General features: G+C 34.8%; 1 protein-coding gene across 2 annotated transcripts in view; it reads right to left on the bottom strand.

Annotated features, from left to right (window-relative positions):
- Positions 1-3,011: 3,011 nt before the first annotated feature.
- The window catches only part of DTNBP1 (dystrobrevin binding protein 1), a 40,612-nt gene continuing 17,363 nt past the window's right edge, over positions 3,012-26,260 (bottom strand). For both annotated transcript variants that reach the window (XM_070940678.1, XM_070940679.1), the window contains 3 exons: positions 8,173-8,328; positions 6,193-6,336; positions 3,012-3,433 (listed from right to left, as the gene is read on the bottom strand). In XM_070940678.1, the coding sequence (XP_070796779.1) occupies positions 3,204-3,433; positions 6,193-6,336; positions 8,173-8,328 (530 nt within the window). In that variant the 3' untranslated portion in view covers positions 3,012-3,203. The remainder of the gene's footprint in view (positions 3,434-6,192; positions 6,337-8,172; positions 8,329-26,260) is intronic.

The following is a 26,260-nucleotide window of genomic DNA, read 5'->3' on the forward strand; positions in this document are numbered from 1 at the left end:
TTACAAGCTGTCTTTGCACTAGCTCTACAGAAGATTTTCTTCTGGTTTTAGAGAACTAATTTTGATTTAGCATTAAACTGTTGAATTTTATTTTTATTTTTATTTTATACTTAGGATAGTTTGATACAGCAGGATTTTTTTAACTGCTGTACACTCATTTTTTTGATAGCAAGGGAACTGATAAAATTTGTTTTTGTCTCCCTGCCTGAAAACAAAAAAAGGCCTTTTCCCACCTACTAATTGTGAGAAGGCTTTTAAATAACCCCCCTTTCTTTTATTTTTCTGGGTAGGTTGAAGTTTGGTGCGTTTTATAATTTGTTCTCCAATCATGTCAGCAGATTTTTTTTTCTATAGCGAAAAAAAAAAGGGATAGGAGGCAAAACTTGAAAGAAATTACTATACTTTTGGCTTGTATTCTGTAACAGGCAGGAAAAGTTTTGTACCTTTTTAAATTGGAGAATACACACTTTTATTTGAGAGGTTATGGCAGCTGAAGATGGACTTAGTTTTCTAATCATAGGCAAATGGGAGATTTGGAGAAAATGTTCTCTGTTACCAGCACTTCACTATGCATCTGTTCGAGGAGGAAATGAAAGAAAAAAAAGACTGCCTGCTTTGCGGAGGCATGTGAGCGAAAACTGTGCCTGATTTCATTAGGAAATCCATTCTGGGTTGTTGTGGTTTTTTTGGTGCTGTTGTCTACTTTATCAAAAACCCTTCAATAGCATCCTTGAAAAATGATTGAAGCCATGCTTCTTGTCATAGACGTGCAATCTTTTAACATTCCATTCTCATTCCACTGCTGTTTTTACCCTGTCACAGTCAGCATTAATTTTGTTTTGTTGTATGATCACATTTAGAGCCACTAGCACGTTTGCATACTTCTTTTGAATGTGAAAATGCATTTGCTCCCATCTTGTCTTTTTTTTTTCTTTTCACGTGTAACAAAAAAAAAAGTATCATAACTTTTGTACATACGCCTGTAAATTGTTTTAAATACTTGAGCCTTTTCTTGGGAGGGTGGGGAAGGGTGGCAAAGAGACAAGATGAAGAAAAGCCTTACGTTTCACTTTCTTCGTCGGTTGGATTGGATGCTTACAGGGTTTTTCTTGTAACATTTATAAGTGCTGCTTACATCACTGAACAACAACAAAAATAATAATGGAGTAGTTGTTGCCCTTTTCTGGTTGTGTGTACAGTATGTGTGGAATAAAAAAGGGAAAATGTTTTCACAAACTCTTTGTTTCATAATTGAATTCAACAAAACCGTAGAGCTACCCATATTGCACTGAGCTTGCCAGTGGTGAGTGACTGTCAGGAAAGTCTTATAAAATACATATTGTTGGTTGTTGCAGAAGACTGAATTGTTTTGGAATATTTAACAATAACACAGAGTCGAGTGTTTCCAATGTGGTTGTCCGGTTTTTATGGCCTTGCTGTGTATTTTTTCCTTCTTGACAGTAAACTTCTGACTATGGCTTACAGTTTGACATTTAATTTATTAGCGCTGCTCTGCTCTTTCCTTGTAAGGAAAGACTTCATGTTTATTGCCAGATTTTGTTTACTTTTCAGGTTTGTAATACAAGGTTTAATAAAAATACACTTTTTGGACACTTTGTCTTTCTTCTGAAAGCAGTAGAGATCATATTATTTAAAGCTAGCTGTCTTATTTAGAACTGTTATCATGGGCTTAGAAAAGATGTAGTTTATGGAATAGTACTTCAAGTCATTTGCAGAGCTATATTACTGCAACAAAAGTGAAATAAATGTTTCAACTAATTTGCAGTCCAAACAGAGGAGTTTTGAAGAACTACAGCGCTGAATTATCTTTCCCTCTCACACTCCTTTGAGACAGAATAATTCAATAGTACATAGGCTTTGTGAGCAAGCTAAATCAATATTTTCTAAAATATTAGAAAAGATAAAAAATAAAGCTGCCAATTGTTTGCAAGTATATTTGCCCACTCATAGAACAAGACCTTAGACATAATATCAAATTAGAACATCTCTCCTTCAAATATTTACAGAAGGGGGAAAGTAGAACCTGTGATCCTCACAATATCGCTATAGCTACCAATATGGTGAATAATACTGAAGCCCAGCAAAACCTGAAGGGCCAGAGCTCTCATTCCTCTGCTAAAAGGATGTAAGATAACAAATAGCACTTGGAAGTACCATGCTTGAAGCCAGGAAATTGTGAGTTATAGTCCTGCCTTAGGCCTGAAAACTGAATGGGTGACTTTGGGTCAGTCATTTTTGCTCAGCTCGACTCACCTCACAGGATTGTTGTGGGGAAATTAGGAGAAAGTAGTATTAGATATGTTCACCGCCTTATGTATAAAAATAATACAAGGTGGAATAAAGTTTTAAAAATGTAAAAATTAAAATTAAATATCTAATATGGAGGTTGCCTGTCTGTATTAGTAAGGGCCACTGTGAGAAATGGTAGCGTGGTTTTCTTAAAAACATGTTTTTAATCTCATGTTTAGCGTGTATTTTATTTTCACATCCCACTGTGAATCCCTGGGACATGATGATGACAAATAAGTTACAGTGATATAGTCATAGTTGGGGGCCAGATTAAATCCAAAGGCCACCCACCCTTTCTTTTATAAGATCCAAGCACTGCTTTTGCTGATTCTTCAACTGAGGCAGTTATATGAAAGCCAAAAAACAACAACCAGCTGTTCAACTCTACACACATAGAATAGCAAGTACTCTATATACATCCAGTTTTATCTTTTTTTATAGAGGCACAGCATATACAGGGATTTTTACCTTTCTAAGTCTTTAATGTAAATAGCCATTCAATCTCTCGTGTTTCCAAATAACTAGCCTATTCTCCATTGCATGATAAACAGCCTTTTTTATATTCAGTCTTTTAGGAACAAAAATATACTAACTTGCCACAAAGGCTTAAAATTATCTCCGTATTATAATTCTACTGAAGATTGTAAAATAAATCTATTCACAATTTGTCCTTTTCAGTAAGCATCAACATGGAAGGTAAATTGTTCCAAAGGCAAGAGTTTATTGCTTAATGGGTGTGCTTTCAGAATGCTTTTAATATAAAAACACATATTTTCTATGACTGCATACAGTTATCTCTCTGAAGATAAAACATGACAAGCTCTGCCGATTATTTCTTTCCTCATTCACACCAGTCTTAATTCCTATAGGGCACAGTGATAAGCCTCAATCTGTTAATCACTTTCATCGCTGACATCTGAGGGGCTCTTCGTTTCTGTATTCACAAGGGCAGTGTCCACTTGCACATCTTCCTCATCTAACTGGACCACCGGGGCATCTCCTTCACAGGCATCTTGGCTAGTAGACTCTGTTCCGGGTGCTTCTGAAGAGAACTTCTCGTCCAGCTCTGACTGAGTGGGAACCTGAAAACTGATTTCATTTTGATGAGTGCTGGAATCTGATCCTTCAAAAAAAAAAAATATTTTTTTTTTAAAAGATACAACTGAATGGCTGGTTATAAAATGAATATTTGTCATAGGATCTAAACTATCTTCTTTTTGTTATGACAATTTATAAATCAAGCTATACTATATGATTTCATATAAATGATTGCAGAACTACTGCATTGTTTCTCAGGATGTGGTAAAAGATGAAAATGCAGGCATGCTTTACAATCTCTGCCTTTGTAAAATAGGCCAGAACAATCAATTTTAAATAAAGATCTCTAGAGCAACCACAGATTAAAATTAAGTGCTCCAAAATGAAAAGTGGCTTGCTTGTGAAAAGTGATCTGGATAGCCTTCTCTGATTTTAGATAGCAGAGCATACAATTTATCCCACAAAAAATAGATTTCCCACCACTATTCTACCTTCTTTTTCTGATCTCACTGATTATTTTAAATAAGTAATTAGACTACAAATAAATACAAGAGAATGCCAAAAAGAAGACATTATAAGGACAGCCAGAGCTAACTTTCCCACTGACACCCACCCTCTCTGATCTACCTTTATTTAGTAAAGGTGCTTATCTACAGATTTTCAGAAGAGACACTTCAAAAGGGGCAAAAAACATTGTGCCTGCACTTTCTGCATGCTTTTTAAAATTAACATGCCAGAAAGTTTAGAGTAACCATATAGGGCCCATAATTGCCTTATCAGTGAGAGTGGGGGCATACAACTTTAATAAATAATATTGAGATACTTCAGCATATGTATTCTGATATCCCGGGGAGGTGGGGGGGGGGGGACAGAAAGAATTCCCAAGACCAATAGATATGTCTCTACTGCTGAAATTTTTCCTTTGGTCTTTGAACCAAGACAAGTTTTGAATCTTGCGCAGAGGAACACCGAGGGAACTCCCAACATTACAATAACTCTTTTGGTGGGAGTCCTGTCCTCTGCGAATATCAGGCGTAACTGGCATGCTCTCACTAAACTCTCATAGTTTCTGATGCAGCAGATCCCTGAAAAGAAACAGCAAATGGGCCATGCAGATGGGCTGGCTGGATTCTTGGTCATCACTACTTGAAGAACTTGAGTTACAGGTACTCGAATTACATCTGTTCATTTTATGCTCTTTGCAAGAACACGTTACAGATAAAAATATGTAAATAGTACAATATTTTTTAAAAAATGTAGGAAAAGTAAACCGGGCAAAAGAATGGAGTAAAGATTATAGTGCTTTTCATTTACTGATTATCTCTTCTCCAAGTTGTATTTCATATTTTAAAAAAAGAAATGGTCATTCTGTATATTATGGGAGGTTATTTTTTGCTAGTTAACCAACTAAAGAATCTTTCTTCAAATATTTTTAAAATGGTGAAACGATACAGACATAAATTGGGAGTTTTCATAAAAGGAAGCCTCTGGCCAAATTTTATGCGATTCCCCTAGAGAGCAATTGGAGGACTTCTATCGGTGTCCATTAGGCGTGTATTTATTTTTTTAAAAAATTGGAACAATCTAATTTCTTGAAAGAAATGTGCCAAAAGCATCCTTGTCTCAGGAGTCTGAACTCCACAGAGTGGAATTTGATTAGTGATCTTCACTTTTTGGTTAAAGCTAAGTTTTTTGCCTTGTGGCTCCCTTAACAAATCTTTGATAAATACTAGGGCTTACACAGACTTTGGATTTGCAGGGAAAGAAAATGTCTTTTATATCTTAGCATACATTAGCACCCTTCAGCAACTCCTTAAACCAACCTGATTATTTTGCAGAACTGTGCTGTATCTATAAGGAGAATGTGAAAAGTTGCTGCTGCTTCAGATAGCAACTAACAAATACTATGAGAGAGCCCTGGGCACTCTGAAGCACATCCAGAGCTTTGTAATACAAATGTGGTCTTTCCTCAGAGCTCTTTTTATCAATGCAACGTGAACAAGGAAGACAGATTCTAAAACAGCATTTGGGGGTAGAAATGCAAAATGATTTTAAATGTAGTTTCCAGTAGCTATCTTGCTATCTTGGAATTGCCTGGATATCAGAGAGCCTTCTTCTAAACATATGATAAGACTATTATCCATCTTGCTGGAAAACCAGTTTCCTGAGATTCCTTATTAACTGACATGCTCGTGTGAATCAGCTACAGCTGTATATCTTACTATATTATGACACGCAAAGCAAACTTAGTTAAACCTTTTAAGCCAAATTACACAGCTTATCCAAAGAACTTTTATGTCTCCCTTCTGCTATCAGACAGGTACTCAAATTATTACATACAATGTACCCAAATTTTGTATGAGGTAGAAAAATATGACCAAACAACTGGCTTTTTGTAATACTGTATCTCACATAAAATTAGTTTATTTCTAAACTAATTCTAAAGTGCATTTGTGTGATTCTGATCTTGTTATAATTGCATTGTTATGTTAATACTGTCTTCATTTGTTATCTGGCTTATTTTAATATTGCTAATCTCAACTAGCATCCAACTGAATCAGGGGCTTTGGATTTTATAGCTCCATCATTTCCTACAATCTAACAGGTTGCCAGCGAAAATTTAAACTTTGTAAGCGTAATGGGTATTCTCCGATAGCATGAGACCCCCCCCCAAGAGAGCCTCTTCTAAGCCAATACAGCAGTATGACATCAAGTAGCCTTGCATCTAGTACATTCTTTGATTACAAGAAAAAAAATCTCTTGATTTAAAATTAATCTATCCCACCAGAAAGACTCAATTAGCTCTACTGTGTTTGTTCACTTAATACAATGAGAAACAACTACCGATCATAGCAGATAGCAAAGAACTATCCTCTACTCCAGAATTAAGGAAGACATCTAAGGCTTCTTGATCCGACATATCGACGAGGTCCATTTGTTCTAACGTGTCCACATTCACTTCCATGGAAGACATGCTCCCTATTGGCTCTGAAATTAAAAATAAATAAGTCAGCAAATTTACCCGTATTTAGGAATTCATGGTTGCAAAATTTAATTTTTACCCCATTTTCTTCTCTACGCATGAAAGGATGAATCGGGGCTTATGAGTTTCAGAAAAATAATTTGGAGTAATAGTTGATTTGAAACCCATTATAAAGAATTGAGATAGTTGCTTAGAAGTTTCTAACACTGAGTTAAATAAAATGTAATTATAATTTAATGATTACACAGAGATTTATAGCTATCAAATTCTGTGATGGAAAGGTTCTTTGTTTCCCAGAATGTTCCCTCTCTTCCCTTAACACAGGGGTGTCAAACTCAAGGCCCGTGGGCCAGATCCGGCCCACAGGGCCAGCCTGGAAATAGCAAAGGACCGGGCCACAGTGCCTCTGCTAGCAAAAATTGGCTGTGGAGGGAATTGCAGGCAGCCCCTAAGTGCCCCATTTTTTGCCTAGACGGTCTCCTGCAGCGGGCTGTTTTGGCTGGCAGGGTGCTGCAGGAGGTTGGCCAGCCCATCTCCTTCCCCCCTGGCCAGCCCGCAGAGGACAAGTACAATGTTGATATGGCCCTCCAAGAAATCCAGGTTGACACCCCTGCCTTAACATATTGATGCGAAGGCACTCCTCCAGATCTAGAAGTATAATCAATGATCCAGACCTATAGAAAACCAATTGCTCTCAGGATTAGACATTCCAGGAAACAACAGAATATTCCACTGAGGTCTGCACATTCCTGGTCCCATTTTCCACTAATAGAAGCACTAAATAACTTTTCTATCAACCTGTTTTACATTCCAGAGGTTTCAAGTATAACATGCAACAAAGTTGCTGGAACACCAACCAACATTGTGAAGGGGCTGAATGAATTACCCTAGGAGGAAGAAAAAAAAACCACGGTATGGCCTAGTATAGAAAGAAAAGGAAAAAAAAAAGGGGGGGGGGGAAACGGGGATATGGATTGGTATAAGGTTAAGTCTTGGATTAGGACCGGGTTGACTTTAGGCCAAAAATAAACATCCTTCAAGGCAGGATATTCTTAAGGAAAGACGGGAAGTCTTCCTCTCTTGCATGATCCAATGAAGTAGAATAAAGCAAAGCTCAGGTCAAATAAAAGAATATTTTTATACAGTGTTTCATTAAATAATCCAACTAATCAATACAGGAAACAACAATGCCCACAGCTTCCATAAAAAAGGTAATGTAATGCAAATGTCAATGTCTTGTTCCAGCGGTTATTTGGAGATATCAAAGACAGTAATAGTTACATGGGGAACTCGAGTAAGAGCCCTATGTGTTCACATGCTGCTAATGGGCTCTCCCATTAGGGAGAAGCAAGATTCTTCTTTATTTACTTGGTTCCTTTGGGGTAGAGCCCATTTCTGATTATCCTTTTCTCTTGATGAGAAGCAAGATACACGTTACAGTTCAGCAAGTTTCAGCTGTAATTTCTGCCATCCAGCTCACTGATTTACAAGGAAATAGTTAAATATATTGCAATGTAATATACATTAATTCTTGGCATCTATTCCCAGATGAACAACTCTTACAATGGCCACTCTAGTCTTACAATTAGAGCAAAAGGAATAAGACAGAACACACTGTTTTTTATTCTGGCTAAACTTAATATCAACTAATCTCATTTCTTGAAAAGGAGTACCCTTGAGCACATCACTGATTCTAACTTCTTGAGTAAGATTATAGTATGGAAGACATAAAAAGAGTATAAAATCCAATGGAATGTTGGAGCAGCTCAGTGAGTCTGCTTTGTGATTTAGCTGGAGAGAGATTTACCTGGAGTCTTAAAATGAAAATTTTCAATACTTGCCCCGTCTTTCAGCTATCTGCAGATAGCCTGTGTTGAGGTACTGTTCCATGTCCTGCTGGAAAGCTTCTTCAAAGAATTTCTGCCGCTCCTTTAGTTTCATTTCCTGGGTATGCTCCATGTCCAGCACTTTCTGAACATGCTCTGTATCAAGTTCAGCTGAAATAGGGAAATAAATGAAATATTGTTATTTCGGCACTTAAAGAAGCATTTTATATACAACTGTATCTCAGTAAACTTATGGAATTAAAATAAAAAATATTGTACAGCAAATAATTATAGCTCAGGTTTTGAAATTTCTTAATTATCCAAAACTTATTTCAGTGCTAGCTAGCAAAACAATTCAGTATCAAATAGGTCAGTGTCAGATTTTTTAATACGGAATTGCACATTACATCATGGTAGTTAAGTCTCTTACTGCATTCTTTGCAATGATTTATTTCCCCCAAACAGTGAAATGCACATATTAAACTGATTCTGCCCCTTATAGTCTTCTTCTCAAAATGTAAAGCTCTCCCCCCACCCAAAAAATCCCCGAATGCCAGCAATAGTCATCAGTAATATCTCTTATAATCCTTAGACAAAGTAGAAAATCCTAAAGTAGCTCTTAAAAAGTTGCCTGCTCCACTGTGAATGGGAGCCCTTCTCAGCCAGGGACATCAGCATTTAGGTTACAGTTGGTGTGTTTTGTTTTCGTTCCATTTGCCTCTGTATTCTTTAACTGGGACAAAAAGACCAAAAGCAAATGCTGGAGAGCTGCAATTCTTTCTTTTTTTAAGAAAAGGCTTACAGATTCCTAGATTTATCCCTAAAATAACAACAACAACAACAATAATAATAATATCATCTGGCCACTTCCTTCCATCAGCAATGAAATAAAATAGGGAGTTTATGTAACCGTTCTCCAATTCCTAAACCTCTCAGTCAACCTTGTGCATTAAATCTTTAAAGTGTCATTGGTTAGATTCTAACCGTTAGAAGGAAAACTCTTTATTAAATGGCCAGAAAAGAATGACCTACTACTTCCTTCCTTAACTGAACTTGCCTATAATTTTAATGGACTCAGGAAACAAGAATTTTAACATAGATCTAACCTATATTAGTTACAATTCTACTCTCAACTAAAATATACTGTAAAAATATTTAATCTCACAAGAAAAAAGCAAAAGAATATAAAACTGATACCTTTGAAATTGTTTTTCAGCAAAACTGTCTCATGAATATAGCATGTCATGAAAAGCAGTAGATAATCCTGAATAGGATTCATACCTCACAAGCGGGATTCTCTGTATAAATGGGGCATAGTATCATCCTCTCAGTGTGACAGTGGGATCCCACATCAAACTGTAGATCACATCATGACAGGCTTTAAGGTGAAGGCATATACCAGTCCAGTATCTGATCTTTTTTAATATAAACAATGCTGCGCTTCAGTGGTTAGATGGCCTAGACATTAGTATTTGAACATAGATCTTTTTAACATTTATATTTTATTGTGTTCTACTAATTTAGATGAAATGTTAATATATATTGCTAGTCCATGTAATATGCCATACACTAAATAAATACAGCACATCAACGATTGCTATGAAAGTATCAACAACTGCACTATAACTTTCTAATGTTCTACACACCTACTTTATTTACCTATATAGTTACTATCAAAATATTTTTTTCAGAGATAATAAAAACACCACTGAAGTAAACATCTAGGGATGTTAACATCCCAAACAGAAAATGTGCAAGAACAGCAGAAGGCAACATGGTATTTCAGATAGATTACAGGAAAGATTACAAGCAAAAATCTTTACTTAGTTTAACATATAGCTGCCAGAAACAAAAAGTTACTAAAAATATACTTGTAAGTATGAACATAAAAAGCATCTAGTGCTTTATATGTTTTTTTTTAGTTTGACAGTATCTAAGCAAGCCTTTTATACTATTATACATTGCAGTTAAGAACAAGATTATCAGAGACAATTCCATGATTTCTGTTGCTGTTCCAACAGTAGTGAATTGAATTGAATTGAATAGAATACAGAAGTGGCCAAAATTGTGGAAACCTTTTCGGAAAAGTGTATTTTTGAGGTTTGATAGCTAATAACACCGCTTTTTTTTTTTAGTAGTACCATAAAATTATATATCAATGGAAAGATAATTTAATCAAGAATGTAACAAATGCAACAAAGTTTGTTCAACTATCTGTATTCTATGAAAAGTTATAGCCAAATAACCAGAAAAGGAAGCACAACTTGCTTAGGTTGATATCAGATAGCTGTCAGCCTCTATGATGCTTACTTGCTATCGGCTGCCATAGTAACCAGGGGGGGGGAATGTATAGGTATTTGGGTGGGGGAAGCGAGCTCGTGAAGATGTCTCATGATGTGACCGAAAAGGGAGGGATACTCTCGTCTTCTGCGCAGCTGAATGGACTTGTTGATAGCCAGTCAAGGTCAACCGTTCTGGCATACCAGATGAATGGGACCATCTGAAGATGCATCTCACATGACACCTTGGGGAGCTGGGGATTGGACATTCAGCCATGGTCCTTGGGGGGAAGGATTTTGGGAATACTTTCAATATGTAATTTTCGCACCTTTAGCCTCAGATGTTGGTTTTGTTTTGTTTTTTGTTGCTATCAGTTCATACTCAGTACCTTTCATACTCATACCTTTCTCTACAAATATGGAGTTGGTGGTTTTCTCTCTTGAGTTTTGAACGGAGGCACATCTGACAGTAGCTTTCCTTCATCTGATTGTAGCCAATGAGCATGAGTGTTTAGAGAGCCAATCAGGTGTCATCTTGTTTTGGCAATGAGCCAATCAGATCACAGTAGGATTCAGTTGTTGTTGTTGTTGTTGTTGTTATTAGTTCAATTTATATGCCGCCTTTCTCCGGAGACTCAGGGCAGTTATGGATGTCATGTGTTGAAGCTGAGAGGACATTTGTCCATTTGTTATATGATCGCTATCAAGTTGGTTGGGGTTTTTTGTGTTCTTTTAGTGAGCTTGCAAAACATAAAAAATTAAAGTAATGGTGCAAAGAGTTGACTGGGTGCCCAGAAAGTGATGTAAAATAGTATTATTAAGTGAACAAGGCTATAGTTATAAAGAAATTAGAAGAAAAATTGGTGGAAACTTAACCAAAGGTGGCATTTCTAAGTTTTTGAAGAGGTATAAGGAGACTCAGTCACTACAAAACCACACTGGTAAAGGCAGGAAAAGGTGCACAACAGCAAGTGATAGAAGAATTAAGAGACTGTGCCTACATGACAGAAGAAAATCATCTGGGTGTATACAAGATGAAATGGCACAATATAATGTGAAGTTGAGTGCAAGGACTGTTCGGTGCAGACTGCAGGCATTTGGCCTAAAATCTAAAATTCCACAAAAAAAGCCACTTTCATCTCTCAAACAAAGGTTGAAAAGCATTACATTCTTGATTAAATTATCTTTCCATTTATATATAATTTTATGATACTATTCCAAAAAAAAAGGGGGTGTCATTAGCATCAAACCTCAAAAATACACTTTTCCCAAAAGGTTCCACAATTTTGGCCACTACTGTATGCAACTCAGGGTTGAACTGTGGAGTTCTTGATGCTCTCTGAGTTTGGTTGTGTGTTTGCAGACATTTAATTACCCAACAAGATAACATCATCAGTGCTAGCGAGTGTGGAGTTTTATATGCAGTAACTTGCCCTACCAGTAACTGGTGGAGGTATGGCTTTCTTCTCGGTAGTTTCTTAAGAAATACTGCTTGACTGCCTGGTGTTAATCCCTGCTAATATGATATGGCTGCTGGAAATGATGTATTCTGGTCCTTTTGTTTCCTTAGCTTTTTTATTGTCTTTTTTACAGGACATTACACAGTGTGTAAATGTGCTTTATCTCTGTGTTTATTAGTGGCTGATCTGTTGGAATGGCCTAGTTTACAGAAATTCCCTAGCTTTTTTACATTTAGCTTAATCTAGGATGTTCACAATTTCCCAGTTGAAACTATGGTCCATGTTGGTGAGTTTAAGAAGTGTCCATTGTGTTCTCTGATTGCTAGCTGGTATTCATGGATGTGCTCTGCTACTCTTCTGCCTGCCTGTCCTATGTAGTGGCTATGGCAGTCCTATCTTCTAGGACTGCCTAGAAGTCCTCTTCTAAGAACAGGACTTCTAGGCAGTCCTGTTCTTAGTTTTGTTTTGGGTTTTTGTTTTGTTTTGTTTTGTTTTGGGTCCTGAGTCTTTTAGTTTACTAAGATACTTTGGGGGACTTTAGTTGGTTTGTGTCCTATAATGATGGGTGATGCTATATGATTATAATACTCTGTTGTTTCTGAGTTGTTCTTATCTTTGCTAGTGTTAATCTTTTCATAACTTGTGTTAGCCGTGCTATAGTGGTCTGCGTGGTCAGACCATTTTGATAAAGTTGCGTGAGTATCCATTTTGCTGGAAGATGTTGTATAGGTTATGGGTCTGGGATTGATGCAGTGCATTTGTACTTGCCTGAATATTAATACTTATTCAGACAAGTGTAAACACACTATATTTAGAATGTTTATATTTATTCAGTATTCATCTGAATATTAATAAATACTATCAAGGAGAAGACCACACCTCCACCAATATCAGCACGACAAAGTCATTCAACTTAACCTCCTGAAAAAGTCTGTTCCAGCACATTATGACAGAATGTGCACCTGAAAAAGAAGAGGGTAGGGAGAAATTCCACTGTGGCTTTCCAGGGAGGAGGCAACATATTCCAGAGAGAGGCCCCAAAATAAGACCTTGTGCAGTCCTGAACTGGATGGGGGAGGGAGGAAAAGTAATTGCTCCCTAGAATCTCCCAGAGTGTATCTATTAGATTAGAAGGTTATAGCTTTAGTCTGGTGAGATTCTGTCTGTTAGGTGCAAACAAATAAAAAATTGGACTCAACTGGATTTCACTGCATCATTTTGGGCTCAGGCATGTCACTCATGTTCTTATCCTATATCTTCAGCAGACCCACACATTCATAACGTTCCTCTACTATTTCTATCTCTTTCTTTAATATATATTTAATTCTCATAATGCAATTTGGTTGGTTTCCTATTCTGTAGGTTTTGTTGTCTTAATGTGTTCCTCAAAATTCTTTTTTGGCATGCAGCTTTTGAACTAGATATGCCTACTAAAATTAGAAATGCAGGTATCAATGCCAACCTATTTTGCCTTGCATTTCATTGTGTATATTAAATACACAATGACAGCTGCTTCTCAGCAGTAGTATGCACATTTTATTACTCATCTATGTTTACAGTTCTTCCATCAGTCTGCCAGGTCTATGTAGTCATTTTATCTCTACTGAACCAGAACATTGTGATCAATGATATTTTCCATATATTTTATCATATTTATCCTCACATGTACTTATGTCGTGACAGCATTCATTTTTATAGCAATTAACTAAGCAGAAGTCAGAATTTTTACTATACTGAATTTCAATCTAAATTTGATTGAATTTTATGAGTTTCAAAGCAATCTAGTACCAAGGTATGACTATAATTCTATATATTATATTCTAATATATTTGTGGTTTTGGATTGCAGTTTTACTCATTTTTATTATTTATCTTTAATATTGTGGCTTAAGTCTTTTTGAGGGGAATCTGCTGTCTGAAAAGTATCATAGAAAACTCCTCTACAGCATTAAATGTAGGAAATGGCCTAATACATAATGAAGGAAATAAACTGAATTAAAGGAAAATGTTAAGGAGGAATATAAAGGTCAAAACCAAAGCCATAATAATGCAAGTCTAAGACACATTAAATAAGTTCTAAATTTCATCTTTAGAAATGCATTTTAAATTAATGATTAGAAAGAATTCCAATTATAGTATAAAATACAAGTTATACAAAATATAAACATGGATATAGACAAAGAGCCTGGCTATTGTCCAAGGCTTTCCTTGGGTTAAAGCAATGTATCCTGTGCTACTTAACAAAATAAATGCCGTTTTTCAGAGAACATCTGGATCCATGGCAATGAAGTTTAGCTTTCTTTAAGAAACACTTGGCATAATTGATAGACAGTTCCTAGACTTTCCCTCGTAAAAGCAGCAGCAGCAGCTTGCAAAATAATGAACCAATCCTGCATTTCTGAAGATTTACTAGTAACATAATATATTCTACTAGCAGCTAAACAGTAGCAATCAGTTCTATTAAAGAAGTAAAAATGTTTTTCTAATCAACACAAACAAGCCTTGCAATCTTGTTGAAATGAGATTTCTCCAATCTATCTAGAAAGACAATCTGCCTCTTTAGAGTAGTAATTAACGTCAGCTCAAGATGTCAGCCTGTACTTTCCATGTTCACAATGACAAGGCATTTTTCCCCCTTCAATAATGTTTCTCAGCTGCATGTTTTGGAAAAAAGAATATTAGGATCCTCCAAAGAAGATAAAAAATAAGGACTGGCAAAAAAGTAAATTAAACTTTTATAAATGTGTGAGAGGAAATTTTGGAGACATGATCGATATCATTTCCCCTCAATTCTCTTTTAATCTATATAATTGAATGTACTTCAATACATAATATGAATTCCGGGTTTTACTCTAGCATCTATACAAAGTTCAACTGCAATATTCGACATAAAGGCAACCGAGCTTTCAATTACACTGATCTTTTACCTGTACCCATCCTATAATCAAAACAATCAAGGAATAAAAATAACACTATTTACAAAGCTCTCCTGTGCTGTACTTCAGTTTAAGACGATGGAGAAATGAATGCAAATAATTTATGCTGGGCCATACAAAGAAAAGTTACAAGATACTTATTATAAAACTTTAAGATGATTGGAATTTATTACTGAAAATCCTTGCTTCTATTACAAATTATTTGCAATCACAGACTCTTAAAATTGTATCAAAGTCGACAACATCGATCCATCAAAGTTGGATCCATCCACTATAGCATGGTTGTCAGCCTTTTGGCTTGCCTGGGAAGCATTGTGTGAAGATTAATTGTCTTGGGTCACATGTAAAATATATAATACAGTTGAACTGCCTTTATTTCTTTATATTTTTTATAGTGGGGCTGCACTACTAGATGTCCAGGGCCTCATGAGTCTGATGAGTCTTAGATACAAAGCCAGCTGGGTGACCTTAGGTCAATCATTCTCTCTTAACCCTAAGAAGAGGGCAAGGGCAAATCATTTCTGAAAACATTACCAAGAAAACTGCAAGCACCAAGTGCCAACACTAACTTGAAGGCACAAAATATTAACAAACATGTCACATTATAACAGTCTTGTATCTATGCATTACATTTGTTAGCCATACACAAAATATTGCATACAGCAATATTCATAGAATTCTGTGCAAATGAATAAACAGGCTTGTGCCCTTTCTTATTCCTCTTAATTCTGTAGAAAAACCAAGTAATCCATTAGTGAAAGGTAACCAAGTTTATAAATGGAGCTTTCTGTCCTCCTCTGCCAGTCCACAAGAGCATAAAATGTGCGCAGGGTGATTATATTTATTTGATATATGTACAAGGCCAAAATAGTATGTAGAAAAGCAAATTCATCTTCTAGGGATTTCAGAATTGTTGGCATTTCTAGAATGGTGGCTTTACAGTAACCAGTTTCTGTTTTAAATCTTAGAAATCTTAAGAGACAACCCCAAGTCAGCTGACAAATATGTTGCATTATTACCAAAAAAGCCAATCAAGCAAAAAGTGGGTTGCTTGGGAGTTACATATAAATCAATTCAGCTAATGGGAAGGTATTCTAAAAAATTAAGCTAATACCTCATAAGTCAAGCAAAGAAGCTTGTAAATTATAGGATGACAACCAAAAAAGCTAATTATCCCAGTAGGTAACCAGTTAAAAGGATCTTTTACACTTTTATACTTAATTCCCATTCTGGCCTTCCGGAAGAGAATTAAGATCTGGTTCTGTCAACTAGCATGGGGATTCAATAGTGACATGCAACCCTAGGTTGGTCTTTTTTTTTCGCTTCTTAACTTTGTTTTTTAACTTTGTATATTGTATTTTGTATAAAATTTTACGGTTTTTATTTGTAAATCAAGTCAGATAGTGATATGGGTGGTATATAAATTTGATTACTAAGTAAACAATAAAATAATATTTTGGCAGATTCATATATAAACTATGGTGGTGCAGTGGTTAGAATGCAGTGTTGCAAGCAAATTCTGCCCACATTCTGGAGTTCGATCCTGATCAGCTCAAGGTTGATTCAACCTTCCATCCTTCTTAGTTCAGTAAAATGAGGATCCAGATTGTTGGGGGCAATATACTGACATTTGTAAACCACTCAGAAAGTGCTGTTAAACAACAAAATTGTAATATTGCTATTGCTATATAAGTAGGTAAGGCCTTTAAAACGACAATTAAAAGTGAATGCAAGTATTCTCAATTGAGGTCACAAGTAAAGTTAGTGCTTCCCTGGAAGGGGTTTTAACATTTCTTTATCGGATAACCACACTATCAAAAGGAGATTTTGAAAGCAAGGTGTCAAACAATGCCTGTACTGTCAATAAAGTAGAGGGCATTATCCTTCATATCATCCACTGCCCCATTTAAAATGGGATCGGGGCCAAATTATTGATGGTAAGTGAACTCAACCTCGAAAAATTGAACTGTTGTATTTGCTCTGCTGTCACTGAAACCTAGAAAAAAACTTAAGTTCTTAGCTGTAGCTTTGGTTTTATCTTGCTATAACCTTTTTACATTTCTAATTTTACTATTTTACTTTACAATATTACTGTTTTACTGGTTTTTATTATATTTCATAATATATTATTTACTACAATCTCTGGTTACAGCAATGAATTTATTTACTAATTTACCTTTGAAGAGGAAACATCTACTTTATAATGTAGCAGGATATAATTAAACATACTTTTAGCCATGGAATATAGTTTCTTTAAAACAACTATATTCATAGTTAGGAGATTCCATAGATGTGGAACATGACAATCTACAGTATTTTGTTTTTTCCCTTAATCTGGAATTATCAGTTTCTGCATTTATAAATAGAATCACTGACTAATTCTGATATTACATTCAATGCTATAATCATGTTTTACTTTTTTTTAGTCATTCTCAAATCCCACTGGCATGACAGAACAGTGTGTTAAAAGATAGCAAAAAGAATATTACATTTTCCTGTTACCAAATCAGTTCTGTACATAGTGTTCCAATTTTCGATTAAGTTGATATTATTTTTAAAAAATTTCTGCTTAGTAAAAATAGTAGTTTTACTCTTCATATTTCAGTAACCAGGCATAGTAGAAAATAGTAAAATATTATGTCAAGAAAGGAATACAGTAACTTAGTACAGCCCAATTAAATTAGTTGATCACAACCAGGGTGGATAAAAATCAATGATTTTTTAAAAAAAAAAAATCAAAAAAATCAGATTTTTTTTATTTAAATCGGATTTTTTTATTTTTATCGAATTTATTTTAATAAAAAACTTTTGGGGTAAAAATCTATCGTAAGATAGTTTTCTATTTAAGATACATAAATAATTTAGTTTATTCAGCATGAAATAGAGCTTAGTTATGTAGCATGAGGCTGTATATTCTGCAACACTGGGACTATCGGTGAGTCAACAGTGGGTCAAAGGAGTAGCAGAGATGACAGTTGCTCTTTAAAAATTATTATTTAAATCGAGTTGATTTAAATCAAGCCTTTTTACTAGTGATTTAAATCATGATTTTAATCGTGATTTAAATCAACTCAATTTAAATCAAATCCACCCTGATCACAACTAATAGTTCAGCTGCTAATTTAAATTGCATGAAACACTTTCTGGAAAACACAAGACGTTTGTTAGCCTATGAGCGGTCTAAAGAATTCTTACTCTAGCAAATGTTCATGAATACCCTGGCTTGATTATTCAACTTATTAGGTGCATCTTTTCCAGCATTCTTTCAGTGAGGAGGGATTGATGGTACAGGATGACACCAAAGTCAAGTATAGAAAAAGCATTACAATTCAGTTCCAAAGTTATTGAAACCACAGAATACAGTAACTTTTCCTTTCAAACCTCAATGGAGAAAACTCCTGAGAATACCACAGACAGCCAAGAGCAAATAAATGGATCATCAAACAAATCAGCCCATAGTTCTCATTCGAGGCTCAAATTTGGATACACTATGTAAAAACCTAGCTTTCTGGAGAAAACTGTAATACTGGGAAAGGCAGAAGTAAAAAAAGAAAGAAAAGAAATAAAGAAAATGAGAACCAGCAACAAACTGGATGGATTCAGTTACAGAGGTGATGGGGGCACCATTAGAAGATCTAAGGAAACAAGTGACAAAAAGACTGCCACGGAGGTAATCCACCTGCGTGGTTGCTGAGAGTCAACACTGATATAATGGCACTTAATCAATCCTTTGAAATTTACACATACCCCACAAGCTTCTCCCTCCCACCTCAAGATATCATCTTAAAATCTCTTAGATTTATAGTATCATCTTTAAGTAGAACAACACTGCAATTTTGACATTGGGGTGCCTCTTTTATTTTTTTAAAATTAATATTGCTATTAAGGCATATTGTAATCATTGCTTTCCACTACACCATATAACAATCCTTCCTCTTGTTGTTTTTCAGGCTTCTTCTAAAAATGGTTTGATCCGGAATAGAATTAAACTTGAATCCAAAAGGAAACAAACTATAAGCTGAATGTATCAATGCAAAACTCTTCCTCCAAAACAGACATTTAACAATTATCAAACCTGCATCGTCCCAACTCCAGCTCACATTAGAGAGAGCAACTGGTAAATGTTTGCTTTCCTTAACCTGTCCCACATTAAAAGTGTTGGGATAGTGACAGTCTTTTGTCTCTTATCTGATAGAGAATAGACACCGGTCATTGGGGTAGTGCAATTTATACTGACACACTTTTCTGTCAATTTAAGGATTGAAGTAATGGATGTTGACATGGCTATAAGCCTTCCCACAGAGAAAGCAAAACACTGAAATATATTATCTCTACTAACTGAGCTAATAGTATTCACTCTGTCATTATCTGGGTATATTTATGAACCCTCACAAAAAAAGTAAAGAAATTAATATTGTGTTATATGCACACAGTTCTCCATCCACCCACTTTCTTCAGGCTTCATACAATCACGATTGACAGAGTTAAGGCACTTCAAAGTTCTTTGTATTTATAACGTCGTATAGAAGCACTGGGATCAAGCATCTGTGCTAAATATTTAATAAAGTTTATTAAACTTTCAGCATGCTTTTACAATTCATACTTAGAAGTGTGTCCAAATTGGATCTAAAAGTAATGGCCTAATAGGAATGTATCCACCAGGTTCTCAGCTTTAGCTTTTATTTCTCTAATGTAAGACCATGGATCTCTAACCATCGATCTTTGTGCCGTCTGAAACATGTATGGACAGAAATTAGAAAGGACCACACTCCATTTTGATTTTTTAAAAAAAAACCTACTCTATCTAATAATCAAAGCAAGATTGAGTCTAGATTATCAGTAAGAGAGTTCAATTTGTTTTTTTCATTATACAGTTTTTGCAGCAATTGTGAAGAACACTTCAAATAGGATGTAATTATGAGCACTGCAAATGGACTGCATTAACACTACTCTTGCGCCCATACCTCAATAGTTCCATGGTTAGATCAAATCTGAAACATGGCATCTAGTTCTAAACACTGGATTTTATAAAAGAGACCCAGAGAAGTTGGTGCAGATTCAGAAGGATGGTGAGGAATTTGGAAGGCAAGCCCCAAGAAAAATAATTAACAGAATCACCATGTGTAACTTCCAAAAGACATACAGAATGCAAGGGTGGGTGGATCTGTTCTCTCGTGAAATCAAGAGTAGAACAAGAAGCGAAGAATTCAAATCAAAATATAGATGCTTTAACTGAATATTGGGAAATTTGTTCTGTAGGAGCTGTTAAACAGCAAATTTGCTAAGATTATATTTTCCCACTCTTTGACTGGAGTTCAAATTTCCATCTCCCAATAGACCACATGAACTAGACAAATGTTGATAGTCAGTGTACTGTATGTAAGCCCTTTCTATGTGTTCTGGTCTTCCCCTTGGCTGCTTGACAAAATATTTCTCTCTCCTCAAGTAGCTTTTGAATATTCGTTCTAAGAGAGCATTTTGTCCAGTGAGGTACTAAATTTGTGTATATTTCAATTCTGCATTTTAGAACACTAAAATAAGAACACTTTCTTATTGACTTACCCCACCCAAACAATCATCTTTTTTGGAACTGAGCATACACTGCATTAATAAATAACTAAATGTAACATATGACAGTTTATCTTCTGCTACATAAAAATGTTATGATGAAACTAAAAAAGAAAATCTAAATGATGAGGAATAATTCAAAATGTGACTTTTGGTCATGAGAAAATTTACCAGTACTATGCCAGTACCATGATTAAATAATTCATGGTAAATTATTTTTGCATTTTGAAATTACACCATCAAATACCATTTAAAAAAACCCTGAGGAAGTCTATACATTTATTGCTCTTGATAGCTGTTGCCTGAAAATGCTATCCACTATAGTATTGATTGCATTAAAATATTCTCTACAGAAAGATGACATATCCAGCTTAGGTCAACCTTCAGTCTTGCTTATGCATTTATAAAAAATGTATATTTTTTTTTATGACCCCATTCCAATAGATCACTTGAAAGGCAATTCTGACTGTGGCTCAGCTCTGAATATGGGAGGAAATATTCATATACAAACCAAGGACTTTTCTAGCACTGTATTTAACACAGACCCCACTACGAGAAGCAAATATTTCATGTATATACCATGTTACCATGAAAAATGGTTATGAACTACCAGATCCAAGCTATTTTACAGCTACTAAATCCATGTTCCTACCAAAGCATACTAAAACAATGCCATTAAGCATACAATTTAACATAAATATATTATTCTGATTATTGGGGCCAGTACAGTTCTTTAATGAATCAGTCATGTCTAGCACTAATAGGATTTTCTTTATATAACTATTAAACAGATCTTACTTCACATACAGTAATACAAATTTATATTAATACATAACTTGCATTATGATTAGCCTAGATTTATGGGCGTTCCACTAATGAAATTCACTTTGTCATTAAGGAACCCTCTTTTCCCTTTATTATACATTTTCCCATTTTATTCAGCTTTAGCTACACAAAATCAATGTCTAATGTCAGAATACAGGCTACAATTAAGGCAGTTTTTAAAAGCTTAAAAATATATTTACACTTTAAATTGGAGTCTAACGCTAGCTTAATAAATGACAAGCTTTCATATAATTTAATAAACTTTCGCCTACCAGAATTACTCTATTTGCCATGGTTCCTGAAGAAAACACAGAAGGAACGGGCAAATAAACAGAAGCACAATACTGGTCAGGTGAAACATCCAATTACCGAGCAGCTCTAGTGATGTACATCTTTTCCAATACAAAAAAAGAAGAATGATTCTATATATCCATTCTGCCTTCTCAAAAAATGATATACCATTTTTTAATTCATCATTCATAGAAAATGAAGACTTACAATCCCTTCCTTCGAGTCCTGCTCCCAAGCTGAAAGCAAGCTGCTAAGAGCTGTAGTATCAGAGAACATACCACATTCTGTGGAAGAAAGGGGTGAAAATACAGTCCTAAAGAATGTGTGATCTTTCAATTACCTTTAGCTTAACAAAATATAAAACACTGTTCAACTTAAAGCACTGCTGAATCAGTATTAGTTTCAAAAGGAGTTTATTTTGCTTTTATCTTTAAAATTATCAATAATCATGGTTTTTTAATAACCCTACAAGGAAAAATTATGAACTAGTCTTAACAGGAAAGCATTTTCCTCTTTTGCATGTATATAAGCTGCACTGTGCTAAATAAATAGCTAGAGTCAACAACATTAAAATCCAGGGTTCATTTTAATCTAACAGGAGCAACAGATTATATTAGCATTCTTCTTTTTGGTTAGCTATGCAATATGAGCTTTCGGATTCTTTTTTTCAAAAGGGAAAGTTACCAAAATATTTCATGTATGTATACTCAGAAAAAAACCATCATTCCTAAAAAAAGACTTTCCAGAAAATGAGAATCATTAACCAAGTTTCTAGTAGCCACCTAATAAAGTTACAGTTTCCCAAATAAAGAGCAGGATCTAATTGTTAAATAGAGCATATCAGAATATATATGGAAAAGCAAATCCCCTTTTAAACAGGAAAAATTATTATTCCCACATTTCAAAATGTTTTTTAAACACATTCTCCAATTCTACACTTAAGTAATAATACATGGAAGTTCTAAATATGAGTCACAATTATGTCACAGTTCAATTTTATATAAATTGAAATATTAACTAACATTTTAAGGATCTTTTCTTTTATGTAAGAATATCATTTCTTTTTTGCCAGTGTATCATAATGGAGACATAGATTTTATAATATATACAGGACAGAAAATAATTGCTACCGTTATGGAGCTTTTCCAAAAGATTCTTGGCTCCTAAACCTTAAAAAACAAAATATGCATAGCCTTAAACAGTTTACAGTGAATTAAAAGAGACAAATTTCCTAAACATTCATATTGTTAATATTAAGAATAAAATACAAGAAAGCTAAACTTTGTCGGGTGTATAAAAGATTCTTTAATTGACAGTTTAATCTATTCAAATGATTAAGCAGTAGAAGGCAATTTTAATCAGTAATGATGAGTTAGAGATAGTGATTTCCTGGAGTTAATTTGGTTTTCATGTATTAACATACTGAACGAAATATAAAATGTTGAAAAGTCTTATTTCAAATAACAACTGACAGCTTCTGTTAAATTAAGTTGTTCCATTTACTTCAGAATTTCAAAAAAACCTTTAGGAATCTTTGGGTAATATGTATTTAAACAACTGTTTTGATTTCCAATCAGCACAGAGTTTGTGCCATGTAAAACTAGCAAATGCATTATGGCATTAGCTTTCACGAATTACAGTCCACTTTATAGGGTGCATGAACTGTTTATAGTGCATTACATGCAATACTGTATAATACTGATGAAACAAACATGATACACAAAATGAAGAGGAATGCTTATGCACAAACGGTCATGGAGATATGCAATTACTGCTAAATAAGGCAAAAGGCTACTGATAGAACAGAATCAGGATGATTATTTTGCAAATGAAAGAAGTGACTTTTCAAACAAGGGGTTTTTCGCCACTATCTCAATTAAGTTACTTTCAAAAGGACTATCATAGCAAAAACGCAACTAAGAATTATACTGGCAAAAATGACAACAAATGGAAGGTAAAATACAGTTAGTTTCATTTTGTTTTACAGTTCAGAAAGATGAAGCATAAAAGACTATATTATGCAAGATAAAGATACATAGATATTAGCAGCTTAAATATTTGTAAGTGGCAGCTAAAGAGGATCCTAAGAATTGAGGAAATATAAATATTTTTAAGAAAAACTTTCAGGGATGAACATATACAAATGCATGTGAATGTTATGAAATGAAAATTATTATAAACAATGGTAAGCCCCTGCTGATTATGATTTCGATATCTGCTATTTTGTGGAGTATAAGGATTAGTGCCAGAAGTACAAGCCTTTTCTTCACTCACAGACAGACAGAGAGAATGATCAAGAAAATATTAACCACTAGTTAGTAAAATACACAATCACATTTCAGAAATCCTAAATACACTTTATATGAACATGATGGCAAATTACAATTAGACTTTAGCTTGTAAGTCTGGCAAGAGCAGGATAATTATCAGTTACCAGTATCATTAAGAAAGAAATAATATAAACAGGTAGCATCAGCTAGGAAACTGCTGCCAGTTTTCAATAACGGTGCCAATTAAATTCAACAGGAGGTAGATAAAGATGTTCAAAGACCACATGCAGACTACTAGGGCTGTGCAAACCTTAAACAGATGAGATTTATATACCAAGCAGATTTGTGTCATGGCTACCTCAGACTCTGGAGAGAAATGAATAATCAAAAACACAGAAACTGAGCCCACAGAATCATCCTTAGCCAAAATTTTAATCCTAACAACTGGTATGAACCAGATCCTACCTCTTTCCACTATTCTGATCCTGAATTGACACATTTTCCCTTATTCTTAAGACCAGGGCTGTCAAACTCATGGCCCAGGGCCAGATGCGCCACGTGCTGGCCACGCCCATACCTGGTTTAATAAAGGGGAAAACAGTCCCAATACGTCACGTAACACTGCCGTGACAATGCGAGTTTGATGCCCCTGTTTAAGACTCTTATTACTACCGTGTTTCCCCGAAAATAAGGCCCTGTCTTACATTTTTTGGAACCCTGAAATAAGTGCTTGGCCTTATTGCCATGCACTCAAAAGACCGATTGGTCTTATTATCAGGGGATGTCTTATTTTGGGGAAAACAGGGTATGTGTAGATGTGTTGAGTAGTGCTGGAGTACTAGAGTACATAAACATAGTCCTTGAGAGTAGCAAATTCTTCAAGAGTTGTCACTATGGAGAAGAATTAGTAAATACCTGGCTGATAGACTTAGCAGCCTAGACCATAAAGGCATATAAAGTAAAATGCATCAGTTCATTAGAAACAACTTTCATGACCTCCCAGCTGGTTGCTTCATATCCAGAACCTTCAAACTTACTTGGCTTACTTGGACTTCTTGACTTAGTCTGAAATGCAATCACGCTTTTCACCTAATCTCTTAAAGCACAGCATATTATTTCTGCACTTGCTTTACATAAAAGACTGGAATAATCTTTTTCCTGCAGTGTTTCTGGGAACTTATTTACACGCTCAGTCTTGGTCAGTTCAATTCCTCTCTCTCTCCCCACACAGAATTCTGATTTATGAGAATCTTTATTTAATCCTCTATATAATCTTCAAATGAACATCAGCATAATACTGTGTCCCACTTGATCCCTGTTCCTTGCATAACAGCAGAATTGCATAATAACGGAAACAGACAAGATTTTTTGATTTTAAGGATACTATTAATGCCAGCACTATATTCCCTCCCAATAGAAGTCAGTTTTGGGTAGCAAACATTCTCCTGGACAATACTGGGAAAAAACTCTTCCTTTTCTAATGGGAACTGTCTTTGTAAATTTTAAACAAATTTAGTGCTGCTATTTATAGATTTACTGTTTTACTGTTTTTATTTAGTTTTTTTTAATTATTATAAGCCACCTAGAGTTGCCCAGGCAAGATAGGAGGCATATAAGTTTAATTAATTAATTAATTAATAAACTGGGTAAGAATTAAAATGTCTTGTCCAAATGCAATAAATTTCATTTTAATAGACTCATCGGAGGAAAGGGGTATTCGATATTCCAAACTTTCAGCAGGCAAACAGCAGGAGTACAAATGGCACTACTACAATGAAATTTGGTTCACTAAAATCTATTTTTCAAGAACTTTAAAAAAAAAAGTTTTACTGTAAACAGCAAATTTGAATATATAAGTACCGGTATAAACTCTATGAAAATACTTCTGACATATGCTACCTGTTTCAGAAATCATTTTATTCTTCAAAATGAAAGTATAACATTAAATCATATTAATATTCAGCAATACAGAATCAGATTTACTCTCTCATTGTCCAGCTTAATAATGGGCTGTGTTCAAAATTGTTACACTAATTCATATCAAGCTCCAAACTAAAATTTATGTATAATGTACTGTATATTGAAGTCCAATTATATTGGCTGTTTTAAAGTAAAATTAGTCGCTTATTAAAGAGAAATATTATGTAACTATTCATAATAATTTTAAAGGTTACATAATTCTTTTTTGCAAAATTATACATTTTCTCCCAATAATTTTTGAATTGACATATAGTACAGCCAAACCAAATGTTCTATATAACTTAATCCTGATAGACATTCCATAGAGCATAATAGCATCCAGTTTCTCCTGTTGACAAAATGAATTCAGCATTCAAGACCAGCCATTGTGCTTATGTCTCATATCTTTATTTATGTGATTCCCTCTAATTGGCACATAACACAAGCGCAACTATCTCCAATGATCTACTTTAAAATGGTTGAACAAGAACTCATTTAGTGATCATTCAAAGTTAT

The sequence above is a fragment of the Pituophis catenifer genome, unplaced genomic scaffold (assembly GCF_029215685.1).
Source record: "Pituophis catenifer annectens isolate HBS135680 unplaced genomic scaffold, rPitCat1.0.hap2 SCAF_3, whole genome shotgun sequence".
Taxonomy (NCBI): Eukaryota; Metazoa; Chordata; class Lepidosauria; order Squamata; family Colubridae; genus Pituophis; species Pituophis catenifer.